This window comes from Lynx rufus, unplaced genomic scaffold (genome assembly GCF_022079265.1).
Source record: "Lynx rufus isolate CCGP_SWC_20201006 ecotype Redwood Valley unplaced genomic scaffold, mLynRuf1.p SCAF_4, whole genome shotgun sequence".
Classification (NCBI taxonomy): domain Eukaryota; kingdom Metazoa; phylum Chordata; class Mammalia; order Carnivora; family Felidae; genus Lynx; species Lynx rufus.
In genome coordinates, this window is record NW_025814856.1 from 159023200 (window position 1) to 159036350 (window position 13151).

Genomic DNA, 13151 nt, shown 5'->3' on the forward strand with positions numbered 1-13151 from the left:
CCATAACGTTTTAGCATCGTGAATATTAAAACTGCCCTCGCAACTTCACTCGGTATTTTCAATGGTTTCACCTAAAAGAATGCCATTATTTCTGATAACGCTACCAAGTATCAATTGACAAGATTTTTTTTTTTAAGAATTAAGATTATTTTTAAACTCACTTCAGAAGCTTTAGTTTCTAAAAGCATATAGCTATTAAAATGCTAATATGGAAAGACGATGCCACAGAGGCTTAACACCAGTAAAACACAGGAAATTGATTCTCTAGATGATGTGGAAAAGCTGGCTTATAAAGTTAATGAGATATTACTTAAGGCAAAAGAAACAATTTGGCCGTTAGCAATGAGGACAAGCCAAACATGTTTGTCATCAAATATAATGACACTAATTAAAAGAATGACAGAAACAAATATGAAAATCAATGAAAGTACAGGAAAAAATTAAGCCACCTCAAACATGCAAAGTGAAGTCAGAGCAGTAAATCTTATTAGCAAGTTAGAAATAAATAAAAGAGACTAAAAAGGAAAAATCCCAACAATTAGGAGTTATACACCAGGGGAAGTGTGACTAGTCAAAAGAAGTAAATTTCCTATTCAATGTCCAACTACCCGGGATGGATTTCTAATATAGCAGAAGAATGAAGAGGATTAAGCCCTGAAACTCGAAAATCCACCACTTTGTCTCTTAGATGTCCTAGCTAGCCACAGATGACAAAAATATCACAATCCTTAAGCAGCAGCTTTGCTAGAGATTTCTTTGCCATCCACAAAAAAAAAAAAAAAAAAAAAAAAAAAAACCTTGCCAAGTTTTCCAAGTTTCAAAGTAGGCCTAGTGCTTTGATTTACATAACAAAAAAGCCACCCTGATTTCAGGAAAAATACAGTCAGAAAACCAAGGTTTTAGTCCCAGTTCTATCTCCAATACCCATTTCCAAAGGCTTCTCCTAAGAAAAGGAATATTCTATTCCCAGTGTTGAAAGGTCATTCCAGAACTATTAGTCTATCAGCTGGCCCTTGCCAATATGAATAAAATGTATGACAACTTATCACTGTATATAGATCATATATTATCGTTAAATACAGACCAAGTGTTAATCAAGAAAATTTAGCATCTGAATTCAGATGTGCTCCAAGTATCAACTACACACTGGTGTTGGAAGATTTAGTACAAAAAATGTCAACTACTGCATTACTAATTGCTTATTCTGATTACATGTTGCAATAACATTTTAGATACTACGTTAAACATATAATTAAAGTTAAGTTCACTTGTTCTAGCTTTTCAGTAAGGCTACTGGAAATGTTTAAGTTACATGTGAAATTACATTTTTATTGTATTGCATGGCCTGATGCAGGCTGAACTCTTTACAGTAAGGTTTGTAAATTCTTTATTCTTCTACAGCATCTACTGAAGTATGGCCCATAACAAATACTCAAAAAACATTAAATGAACAGAGAAAACTTTAAATAGAAGCATAAAACAGCAACAAAGTAAGATCAAAATTGACTTTTTGATTCATGTACCAGCTATATTCTGTTGGAGTGACACTAAAAACCTCCCTTATTTAGTAATTGTGGCAATTCTGCAATAAGGACCAAGACAACAACAACAAAAAAACCTCTCAGCTGAATAAGTGAATTGGCATACCTAGTTTGTTTGGGGCTGCATTATGTCCTCCCGGAATTGCTGTTGAAGGCCTACACCCGTACCACAGAAAGTCACTGTATTTGGAGACAGGGCCTTTAAAAGGCTGATTAAAGAAAAATGAAGTCCTGTGGGCAGACCTAATCCAATAGGACTGGTGTCTTTATAAGAACAGGAGATTGGGGGGCGCCTGCATGGCTTAGTCAGTTGAGCGTCCAACTTCAGTTCAGGTCATGCATGATCTCATGGTTCGTGGGTTCGAGCCCCGCGTTGGGCTCTGTGCTGACAGATCAGAGCCTGGAGCTGCCTCAGATTCTGTCTTCCTCTCTCTCTCTCTCTCTGCCCCTCCCCTGCTCGTGCTCTGTCTCTCTCTCTCAAAAATAAATGTTAAAAAAAAAAAATAATAGGAGATTGGAACGCAAGTAACACACAGACCAAGAGGCAATTCGTGACAAGTGAAAAGGCAGTCATTTGCAAACCAAGGAGAGAAGCTTCATAAGAAGTCACAGCTGCCAACACTGATCTTGGACTTCTAAATGTTTTATTACTTATTTTTATTTTTGAAAGAGAGAGAGACAAAGCATGAACAGGGGAGGGGCAGAAAGAAAGGGAGACACAGGATCCGAAGCAGGCTCCAGGCTCTGAGCTGTCAGCACAGACCCCAATGCGGGGCTCGAACCCATGAACTGCGAGATCATGACCTGAGCCAAAGTCAGCGGTTCAACCGACTGAGCCCCCAGGCACCCCCTTGATCTTGGGCTTCTAGCCTGAGAATTATGACAAAATAAATTTCTATTATTTAAGCCACCCAGTCTATGGTACTTTGTTATGCAGCCTTAGTACACTAACACATTGTTCCAAACACATAAAGTTTTCCAATAACAAAGTGTAGTTTTGGCTTTTACACTTAAAATTCAGTTCCCCACTCACACTAGCTGTATTTCAGGAGCTCAAAAGCCATATGCAGCCAGTGACCACTATATACTGTACAGTACAGACCTAGAGATGAGACCAAACCAAAAATTCCCAAAAAAAAGAGTACTTAACTAGTTGGGAGAGGTGACCAAAAAGTGTGTTACTACTACATATGGAAGCATTTTTAATCTTTAATTTTAAAACAAAATGTAAATGCAAAGGACTGAAAAACAACACTAGGTTATTATTATGATACGCTGAGTAGATTAGAGAAGGGAGTTCATAGTCTAGAGCTATGTTTGTTACATCTGAATGTCATCACCAAGGTTTCCTGCAAATTACAGCTACTGATGTAGGTGGCCAGGATACATTTATCATTATGAACAGGTCCAAGTGGAGAATGCTAATACTCATCTTTAGATTTTATTATACCTTTTGTGGCTTGATCAGCCATTTTCAATGGAAATCAAATTCCAGAAATATAAGAGATGACATGAATACTATTCAGAACAGGATATTCCTGGATTCATTACCATTTAACCATGAGGCATCAAAAACTATGTCTACTATTAATAATTTCATGCATCTGTAAATAATAGTGTTCAAGAAGCATGGAAGAAAAACACAGAATTCAAGAAATGAAGAGAATAGTTCTGCTAGACTTGCCTAACAGGTCTGAACACATTTACTAAAATAAGTAGGTCTCTCCTTTAAGAATTAGAAAAATGAATGTAGAAATTCCAAAATGTAATTATCAGTATAATAAAGTTCATCTACTGGAAAGTATTTTACATTTGTGTAGTGTTCTACTTCTTAAAACTTGCTTTTTATACTTTATCTTTAATTTGCCCAAGAACTTCATGTTCGGATATATTCTTCTTTTATATAAAGAAACTAAGGCTCTAAGAAATTAAGTGACATGCCCGATGTCATGTAACTTGTAAAGGACTAAAACTCAAACCTTAGTCTTCTAGTTCCAAAACTTTGGAAGCTTCACCTTGTTAAAGCACTAAAACTATGACTAGAACAGTAGTATGTAAATGTTAGTTATAATAAAAATTGTTAATACAATTACAGTGACTTGATCAAGTGTGTACTGACAATACTTAAAATGGTAATTAAATTCAGCATAAATCTCAACCATGGTAATTCAGTTTAGAAGAAATAATTCCTGAGAGCATTATGGTCACAGGAATCTTTTTTTTTTTTTTAATTTAAATGTATATAATCTTTTTGCAAATTACCAAGCAGTAGATAGAAGGCTTTCTAGCATAAAATTTATTTATGATGATCAGGTTAAGTTGAGAAAATAAAATGGGGCTTTAAAACCAGAGTTTATTTTTAAGTGAATAATGTTTCATATCTAATTGCTTTATTTTTTATTCCATCAGATCCATTTAAGAGTGACATAAAAGTGATTTATTTAGAATGTCAATAGTCAACATTAAGGGGGATTTAAAAAGTGAGAAACAACCGAACTAGATTTAAAGAGGGTCACCTGCTCAGTCAGTTGAGCATCCAACCTTTGGTTTCAGCTCAGGTCGGTTCGTGAGATTGAGCCCTGGGTCAGGGTGTCTGTGCTATCAGCACAGAGTCTGCTTGGGATTCTCTCTCTCCCTCTCCCTGCTTCTCTCTCTCAAAATAAATAAATAAGCATTGAAAAATTCAAAATAAAAAGACTGAAGAACGCACAGTCGGTCCAAGTTTGGAATGAGCAACTAGAAAAGGTATTTTGCAACAGTGGGAAAATTTAAATATGGATGGGTACTATGAAATTTTATATGGGGAAAATGGAGTTATGAATTGAACAAAACAACTTACAGTATGTTCTCATTTAGGTTTAAAATACCTAACTGTATAATTATACACAACAAATATCTAGAAGAATATAAATACACATACACCACTTATACATACATGGTAGGAACAGTTATAATCTCTGAGAAGCTCGAATACGGCGTTTTTACTTCATTTTTGTTTATCTGTACCTTCTAAATTTTTATGATGCATATGTACTATGTTGTAAAAATAAAAATTTAAAAATAACATCAGTATTTTTATTAAGCCAAAAATGAAAAACCTCTCCATTGGCTGTGTCTCACGTTTGTGAAACAAGCACATGTGAAATAACTATCTCGAAGATGGTTTGACTCTTGTTATTTTCGCTGTGAGGTGTTTAAAATAAATCAACTTTACTTTCAAACATATGGAGCTCTGAATATAAACCTTCACAATAAAAAAAAAAAAATCAAATGATCACAGACGCTGAAGAACAAAGCAAGGAAAAGTCCCTATTTATAAAAGTATTTTGAAAAGCCATCTCTCTATTTAGAGAGTTTAAAACAGCAATTGCATGCTCATGCCAGTTAAATATTATTCATCATGAATCTAAAACCTTTAGATAAAAAGTTAAGAAGGCAATGAAAAAATAAAAATGTTTGTATTCTTCCTATACAACAGCGTTAAAATGCTTTACAGGTATTCTCAATCTTCACAATCACCGTCCTTGGAAAGTCTCATTCTCCCTATTTCATTGATGAGAAAACTCAAGATTTAAAGAACTGGATCCAGAATATATTACCTATTTGGTAATCATTTTGCAATACTGAACACATACATCAAATTATTAAGCTGTACCCCTAAGACTAATACCATGTTATGTAAATTATACCTCAATTTTTAGAAAAACAAAAACTCCCACAAACTGATTTTTAAATTTTCTTGAAATGTTTATTTTTGAGACTGCGCACCCATGCAAGCTGGGGAGGGTCAGAAAGAGAGGGGTATAGAGGATCTGAGGCGGGCTTAGTGCTGACAGCAGAGCAGAGAACCTGATGCAGGGCTCGAACCGGCACACAGTGAAATCAAGACCTGAGCCAACATCAGTCACTGAACCAACGGAGTCACCCAGGCACCCCCTACAAATTGATTTTTTTAAAAAGGAAGGATGGGGTGCCTGGGTGGCTCATAAAAATGAAGACTCTTGATCTCAGGGTCATGAGTCTGAGCCCTATGTTGGGTGTATGCTTAAAAATAAAAATGTAAATAAAATTTAAAAAGCCCCCCCCACTAGAAAAATGCAAGAATCATAAATATTTCACAAAATATCTGCAAAAGGCCAGTAAACATGTGAAAGATTAGCATTCTGACATAAAGGAAATCTAAATTAAAATCACAGGGATACCTCTACACACCCACCAAATGGATAAAATTTAAGACTAATACCAAGGACTGGAAAAGAACATTCTAGGGGGTAAATTTAGCATGAGCTAAGGCAAGAATATCAAAGCTGGAACAAATGTTCACAAAAGTAAACAGTGGGTAGTTTACTTGGCTTGGGCACAGAGGGGGGAAATAAAAATGTATTCTGGAAAAGTAGGATTCAGGACTTGGAGGGTCTTCAAGTCCAAGAGAAGGACTTCAACCCATATAGGATCAGCGAACCGTGACACGGATGACAGCATTGTACAGAATGTTCCAAGCGGGGAGGATACAGACACTTTCTTATCTTCTACCTTGCACTGAATTCCTCTCTCCTCACCAATCTGGTTTTGCCCTCCTTGCTCAACCCCAGTCTCCACCTGCACGCTCCAATCTCATCAGACCTCTTTCCCTTCTCTCACCACCAGGTCAGAAGAGGCACGGAGCGTTCACTGAAGGCACATCACCTGCGCTGCTCTTCTCCTTACCTGAGCCTTCTCTCAATCAAAGCCAGTGCTTTTGCAGAGATGCAGCCGAGGTCTTTCCACCCCTAGGTTTCCTGCCTACTCCAAACCGCCCTCATCTCCTTCCCCCGAGCCCCAACCTTCCCTATGTAGGTTCCTGTGATACATAATTCAACATCTAACTAGAATCCATCTTGTTTTGTTCTCAACTCTCCAACCAGACCATAAATTCATGGATAGAAGGGATCACCCCTTTCCCTTTTGTACCCCCGCAGCACCTACTACCAAAGAACAGACACTAGCTAGTGGTTGGTGCCTCTTGATAACAAATGCAAACATACCCTTTCATCTAACAATTCCACTTCTAGAAATTTATCCTACAGATGTATTCATATATATGCAAAAACACTATGATCAAAGATATGCATTGCAGATTATAACAAACACTAGAAAAAACCTAAATGTCTATTAAGAAAGACTATTTCATTGGAGACTGTACTGCCTATTAAAAAGCAAAACCTGGGGTGTTGTATGAAACAAGGTCAGCACTTCCCTCGACGAGGACGGAAGAGACCCTCAGGCTTAACAATATGCACACACACTTAAGGCACTGCCACCTACGTCTTGGCATCTAACCATCGTTTTTCTTTTTTAATCATTAGTTTCACACCTGAAACTAATTACATGTTAACTACACTGGAAATAAAAAAAAAAAAAACTTAGGACATCTACATACACAGATCCTAACAAGTGAAAGTAAGTGAAAAAAAGTTGCAGGAAAAAGGTCAAACAGGTCCTATCTTATATATATACACATAGACACATAATCTATAAAAACATGAAATTTTAGAATGATAATCTCTGGCATGTAGGATGGACTTTTTCACTTTAGAAACTTCTGTTTGGGAAAAAAAAAAAGTTGAACAAGGAAGACATGCTACGTATGTAGGGAAAACTACCTATATATTTTCACTCACTGCCCCTTAACAGTAATATATAATTTATACCATGAATAATATATGAATATATGAATAATATGCTGAGGTGTATGTACCAAAATGAATATTTAGAACATATGCCAACGGTTAGTAGTGGTTATTTCTAGAAGAGGGATTTCAGGAAACTTCCCTAATTTATATCAGAGGTTTTTCTTTAAGAAGCACTTACTTCAGTTACCAAAAAAAAAATTTTTTTAATTAAAATCTCTTTCTCTGAGCTAGGATCCCAGAGAGATCAGCATGTCGGTCCACTTGGCAATGAGTTACCAGGCCCAGCTCAGCTGTGGGGCTGCCCACTGGTACTAAGTAAGCATCACAGATCACTCAGGTCTACAAATCAGACCCACAGAAGTTACCAACTGAAAAACTACTTCTCTACTAGGGAAGTACTAAATGTCTGTTTGATGAAGAGAATACCTCTCATGTAAAGTTAAACTTAAATAGTTACTGAATCGCTATAAAAGGCCAGGCAATGCACTGGTTCCTCATAATACACTCACTGTTCTGTTTTTGAAGATCTCTTAGGTATTCAGAGTCAACCGTAAACTTGCCTGAGATAAGGCAGAAATCCCTACATCCTTTCACCCTCAGTGGAGGAAGAAACTAGAACCACTAGATCAGAGAATCTCCCAAGGAACACTGGATTCTGTGAGGGCAGATCTGTGCTTCATAAAGATATTACAGTCACTGTCCACGCTCTTCTCTAGCAAGGAGCTTACAGGTGTCTGACCTGAGGAGTCCAGGCCTTCTCCACTATACCTTTCATAAAAACAGAGCAAGCAGAACTGCTTGTTTTTCCTACAATTTATTGCTCCAAATTTTTCCCATCTCAGCACTGACCCTAAGATCCAACTGCCTTCTTGTCCTCCCCTTAGACTTGCTCGATAGCAATAGCTTATCAGTACGGATGCTAAGTGCTTTATATGCATTAAAACTAATTTATACTCCCAATAACCCTGTGAAGTATTTGTATTTCATCTGTGAAAAACCTGAAATACAAGGTCTGATAACTAGGGCTAAAAAGAAAACCACAGGCTCAAATGAGAGTCACTTAGGCTAGGCCAACCTAACTGCAATTTCGACCTCACCCAGGAATGTAGTCTTTGGTCAGTCAGGAATTATCCAGTGGGCACCCATGAGGTGATGTTTACATGGGCAGTTCTCCATCTCCCAAAGGAAGGTGACCTCATCCGCAATAATCCTTTGTCTGTTGATTTCCTTGTCCCCCTTTAAAATCCTTTCCTTTTCCATAGCCCTCTGGAGCTGGGATGCTGCCGAGAATTTCAGGAATTGGTTAATAAAGCCAATTACATCTTGAAAATGCACTCGGTTGAATTTTTGTTATTAAACACTGTAAGTAGTGGCAAAACTAGGGTTTAAACCAAGAGATTCAGATTCCTTGACTCAAACTTTACTATACTACACTATCTCTACGATCTATTCCTTTCAACCTAGAAAACACAAGAAACCTTCAGTCAGCTGTTGCCACAAAACGAACAAATCTTTTCAAATTTCTAAAAACTGAGTTTTATTCAAGGCCAACTCAAAACAGTTGCCCTGGATACACGACTGTCACAAAGAAGAGAGTGCTCCACCAAAGGAACATTTGGTGTAGGGTTATCAATATTTTTCACATAAAAGGTTACAAACCACCAGACAAAGGATGTTTCAGAAAGTTGCAGACCTTAAATTTCTAGAATATGCAGGACTTTAATTTTATGGGGACCAGGGAAGTGTCTTCCTTTTTCACCTTTTGTGTTCAGAACGCTCCTTTCTGGTTTTACCTAACAGATGTACAATCTGTGCTCGGGTCACAAATAGAGCCCATGCTTTGAGATTCTGCACAGTCTGGCCTCAGTAAATGTTAAAGTGTAGCTTCCCAAGGAGCCCAGGAGCAGGGCCCAAATATATAAAAAGTTGAAAATTTCCTTGATCACAGTAAAGCACTTATGTTTTCACAACACAGCTGATCAACAAGCCACCTGGATCAAGTGTGGACTCGTGGAAATGTTGTTGGTTTGGCTACTACTGAGTACTAAAAACTTGATTTTGCAAAATATTTGCCCACACCCTTTTTTTTTTGTCAATGCTTTCCTCAAACTTTTGAAAAGCTGTTTACACAAATAATTCAACGCTCGACCTTTTAACAAGGGTCAAACAGATCTGGGTTCAGATTCTAGCTCTGCTATTGCTTTCCTTCTCTTGCAAGTAAGTTATGAGGGTCTATGCGAACAACTCAGCCTAGTGAAGGAATGCAGAGTTAAGAAGTCAAAGTCCCCCACTTCTATTCTTTGTTCTACCATCAATACTTCCAGGTTGTGGAACTGGACAAGTTCAAATCAAACTCAGTACCCTAACAAAGCCCATTTATTCATGTGTTTATAGTAAACTTTAAATTATGCATTGTGGGGGCGCCTGGGTGGCTCAGTGGGTTAAGCCTCGGACTTCGGCTCAGGTCTTGATCTCATGGTCTGGGAGTTCCAGCCCGGGGTCAGGCTCACGTTAGGCTCTATGCGGACAGCTCTGAACCTGGAGCCTGTTTCCGATTCGGTTTCCTTCTCTCCCTACTCCCTCCCGGCTCCTGCTGTCTCTGTCCCTCAAAAATAAATAAATGTAAAAAAAAAAAAAAAAAAAAATTAAATAAGATAAATTATGCATTCTGTTTAAATATATGAACTGATAAAAGAGAAGCTCTACACCAGTAGAAACTGAAATATATATATATATATATCTTATATATATATAAGAAATATACTAAGATTAAGAAATGATTGGAGCACGTGCGTGGCTCAGGAACCAGCTGAGTTGCTTAAGCATCCAATTCTCGGCTTTGGCTCAGGTCATGATCTCACTTTTCGTGGTCTGGAGGCCCGGGTCGGGCTCTGCAGCGGGACAGCCTGGAGCCCGCTTCGGAGTCTCCCTCGCCCCCTCTCTGCCCCTCCCCCACTCGCAGTATCTCTCAACCAAAAGAAAGGTGCACGAGTCAATTACACAGGCGCGTGAACGCAGCCTCGCAAAACCGCTGCTTTCCATCCAGCACCCTGTGAATTACAATAATTTTGAGCTTTAACATAATAAAAATCCTCGAGTGAGTGTTACGGCTTTAAAATGCTTTGTATGGCCACTTTCTAACCTTTTATTGGAGAAGGTGACTGCCTTCAACCCCCTCGGTGTCTCCTAATCTAGTTCCACAGCAGCTCAAGCGGTCAGAGGCCTAGGGGCTAACGTTGCAGGCGGCGCGCCCTCCTCCCCAGGGGGACCGCATCTAGTTAACCAAAGTCACTGGGTCCTAACAACGCCAGGTGGCAAGGACTAAGGTTTAGGCTTGTTTTTTTCAGGTGGGGAAAGTGACGCAGAAGGGAGGCTGGCGGGGTATGCCTAAGGCTGACAACTCGGGAGTCCAAGGCCAACTGCAAACATTTCTGGTCTAGAAGCCTCTCTGGGCTCCGAGGAGGGGCGCGTCAGTGACACCGAAACGTGGACAAAAGTACAGTACCGGTGGGAAGCAGGGGTTCCAACGGGGTAAAGGCATGCTCCATACCGGACTAGAGGCCTCTGCGCTAAGAGAACAGAAACGCCACGTTAGTATGTCCCCTAGCTAATTAAACAGCGCGCGAATTCGCCACAGCGCCGGCCGCGTCCATCCCGCACCCCGGCGGCCGCTTCCGGGCGGAGCCCCCGCGGCGCCCTGGCGCTGGCGGCCCGGCCCGCGCCGCCGGGCGGGGAGGAGCCGGGAGGGAGGCCGGGGCGGGAGCGACGCGCGCCTCCGGGGGCCGCCGCGCGCCTCCCTCTCCCCTCGCCCCGCCACCATCCGGGCACTGAGGAGCCAGAGGCGGCCGCCCCCTCCCCTCGCCGCCCGCCCCATCCCGCGGCCCGCGCGCCCAGGACGCGGGCGGCGCGCCGAGCGGCGGCCGCACTTACACAATGGCGGGTGGAGCCAGCGGCGAGCGGAGCGCCGGCTGCGCGAGCGAGAGCGATCGACCGCTCCGAGCTCAGCTGAGGAGCCTCGGCGGCGCGCGCCAGGCGCTCGCAGGCTTAAGTAACGGGCGCGCGGGGCGGCCCCGCCCCCTTCCGGAGCCGGCGGCCAGTGCGAGCCGCGCGTCCCCGCCGGGCCGCGCGCGCCCGGCGTCGCCGGCGGTCCGCCCGCCCCCTTCCTCCGGCGGCAGTCGCCTCGTTACCCTGGTTCTGCCCTCCCGCCGCCTGTGGCGTGTCTGCCCGGCGTTCTTCGCCGCAGTTGGCAAGGAGGCCGCGCTCAGCTCGAAACCGAGCGGCAGCGTCCCCAACCTGGCTTCACAGCCCAGCACACGCCCCAGTTTTCCAGAGCCCGTTCCCCTGGTCCTCACGCTCTCTGACCTCCTGCTTGCTTGTCAGTATCCTTACGGAGCACGCCCGCGTTCCTCCCCTCCTGCTGAACATAATCAGAGAAAGTTGTCAAAATTAATAAAGGGAAACCTCACTAAAGTGGAGCCCTCAGGCTGTACCACTTCCTGCCAATTATAAGAAGGCTTGCCAATTGCAGGGAGAATTGTCAATTACAGACCCCCACGGAAGAATCTTCAATGGGAAGGAAGCCACAGTCCCAGGCCTCAGCAGGAAAAGATGTTTGTCGCATCTCCTAGCAACCCCAGCAACTCAACCAATGAGAAACCTTCATCACTTTTCTCCCTTGAACTTCAGTGAACTTTCGGTTCAAAGCAACCCTCCCCAGCTTCCTTCTTCTTCCTGAAATAACGGTCCTCTCCTTTGCTGGGCTTGCCAATGGTTTGGCCACAGCTTGCACGTCCTGAATTGCAATTCTTTGCTGTTCCCGGATAAGCGCGTTTTGCTGACAAAATAACTTCCTGTTTTATCTTTAAAGGTCAATAAAGATTTCGTTGGAAGAAATTTTGAACCGCATACTTACAGCTCCATTTGCTCTAATACTCCTAGGATGGAGAGCTCACTCTGTTGCCGTGCAGCCTTTTCCAAAACTGAGCAGCCCTAATCGCCAGGAAAAAAAAAAAAAAATTCTTACTGGAGGCAAAAATCCCCTCCGTGCACCTGTCACTGTTCTGCCCCACTCCCAGGCCCACCGTGGGTTAGAGGGATCCCTGGTTCTCATAACTATCTTGGAGGTATTGAAGAGAGTTACTACTACCGTAGAAAGCAAGATAGAGTCACTCGTGTCGCTGATCTATGTGAAGCAGTGATGTAAGCAGCCAAAGAGTAGCTAAGGCCGGATATGGCCATAAATACCACAAGCTGAGGATACCCAGAACTGATAACCAGCAAAAGCAAAGGAGGTCTGCAAAGGCCGAAGACTGATTAAACGCCTTTAAAAAGGGAGGATCTTTGCAGCAAACTGTCAGACTGTCTAGATAACGGTCCTTTCCTGTCTGACCACATCAAAAAGGCAACTGCCACGGAAGGCTTTACCCTACTGATCTCTGAACAGAGATTCTCCACGGCTTGAACATAATAAGCAGCACGTGCCAAGAGCACACCCTGACCGGTCCGAGCCCTTATCTCAACTGCACACTCCCAGACTGACTTTGACTTTGGTTTTGTTAACTTCCCACCCCTTGCTGTATCTCGTTTGTTGGGTGACTCTATCATATGCTTTGCTTTGTGTGACATGTGAGAAGCCAAGTCAAAGAGGTAGCAAAATGTCACTGACTTTGAAATCCTGAACCTGCTTTACAATTATGTTAATCTTGCTCTGTGACTGAATAAAGCCGACATTGTGGAAATTCATAACTCACATGTGCACCTCCATAGCACGCTCGCGACAACTACCTAGGCTTTGCCTTTTCTAGGCGAAGCCCAGTTTTCTCAAAGTTCTAATGGGATGTGATTTTCAGACTCTGCTATCCTGGCTCCCATTCTCCGTGTTTAATGTTGCTCATAAATTGTGGGTCCAAGAACTAGTGAGAACTGCGCATCCCTCAGC

The 13151-nt window shown here is 41.8% G+C and overlaps 1 protein-coding gene and 1 non-coding gene across 6 annotated transcripts in view; one reads left to right on the forward strand and one right to left on the reverse strand.

Annotated features, from left to right (window-relative positions):
- Positions 1 to 12148, reverse strand: part of TPK1 (thiamin pyrophosphokinase 1) — a 352335-nt gene extending 340187 nt beyond the window's left edge. For 2 of the 5 annotated variants that reach the window (XM_047095886.1, XM_047095883.1), the window contains exons 1-2: positions 11144 to 11231; positions 10719 to 10782 (exon numbers count right to left, since the gene is read on the reverse strand). In XM_047095886.1, coding sequence (XP_046951842.1) covers positions 10719 to 10761 — 43 coding nt within the window. In that variant the 5' untranslated portion in view covers positions 10762 to 10782; positions 11144 to 11231. Of the gene's footprint in view, positions 1 to 10718; positions 10783 to 11143; positions 11232 to 11575; positions 11654 to 12125 lie in introns of those variants that run through there. The other 3 variants (XM_047095882.1, XM_047095884.1, XM_047095885.1) reach the window with 3 other exon arrangements.
- On the forward strand, positions 6749 to 6871 carry LOC124525260 (U6atac minor spliceosomal RNA). The gene has a single exon (XR_006965467.1). It is a non-coding gene; the product is annotated as a U6atac minor spliceosomal RNA (small nuclear RNA).
- Positions 12149 to 13151: the final 1003 nt, after the last annotated feature.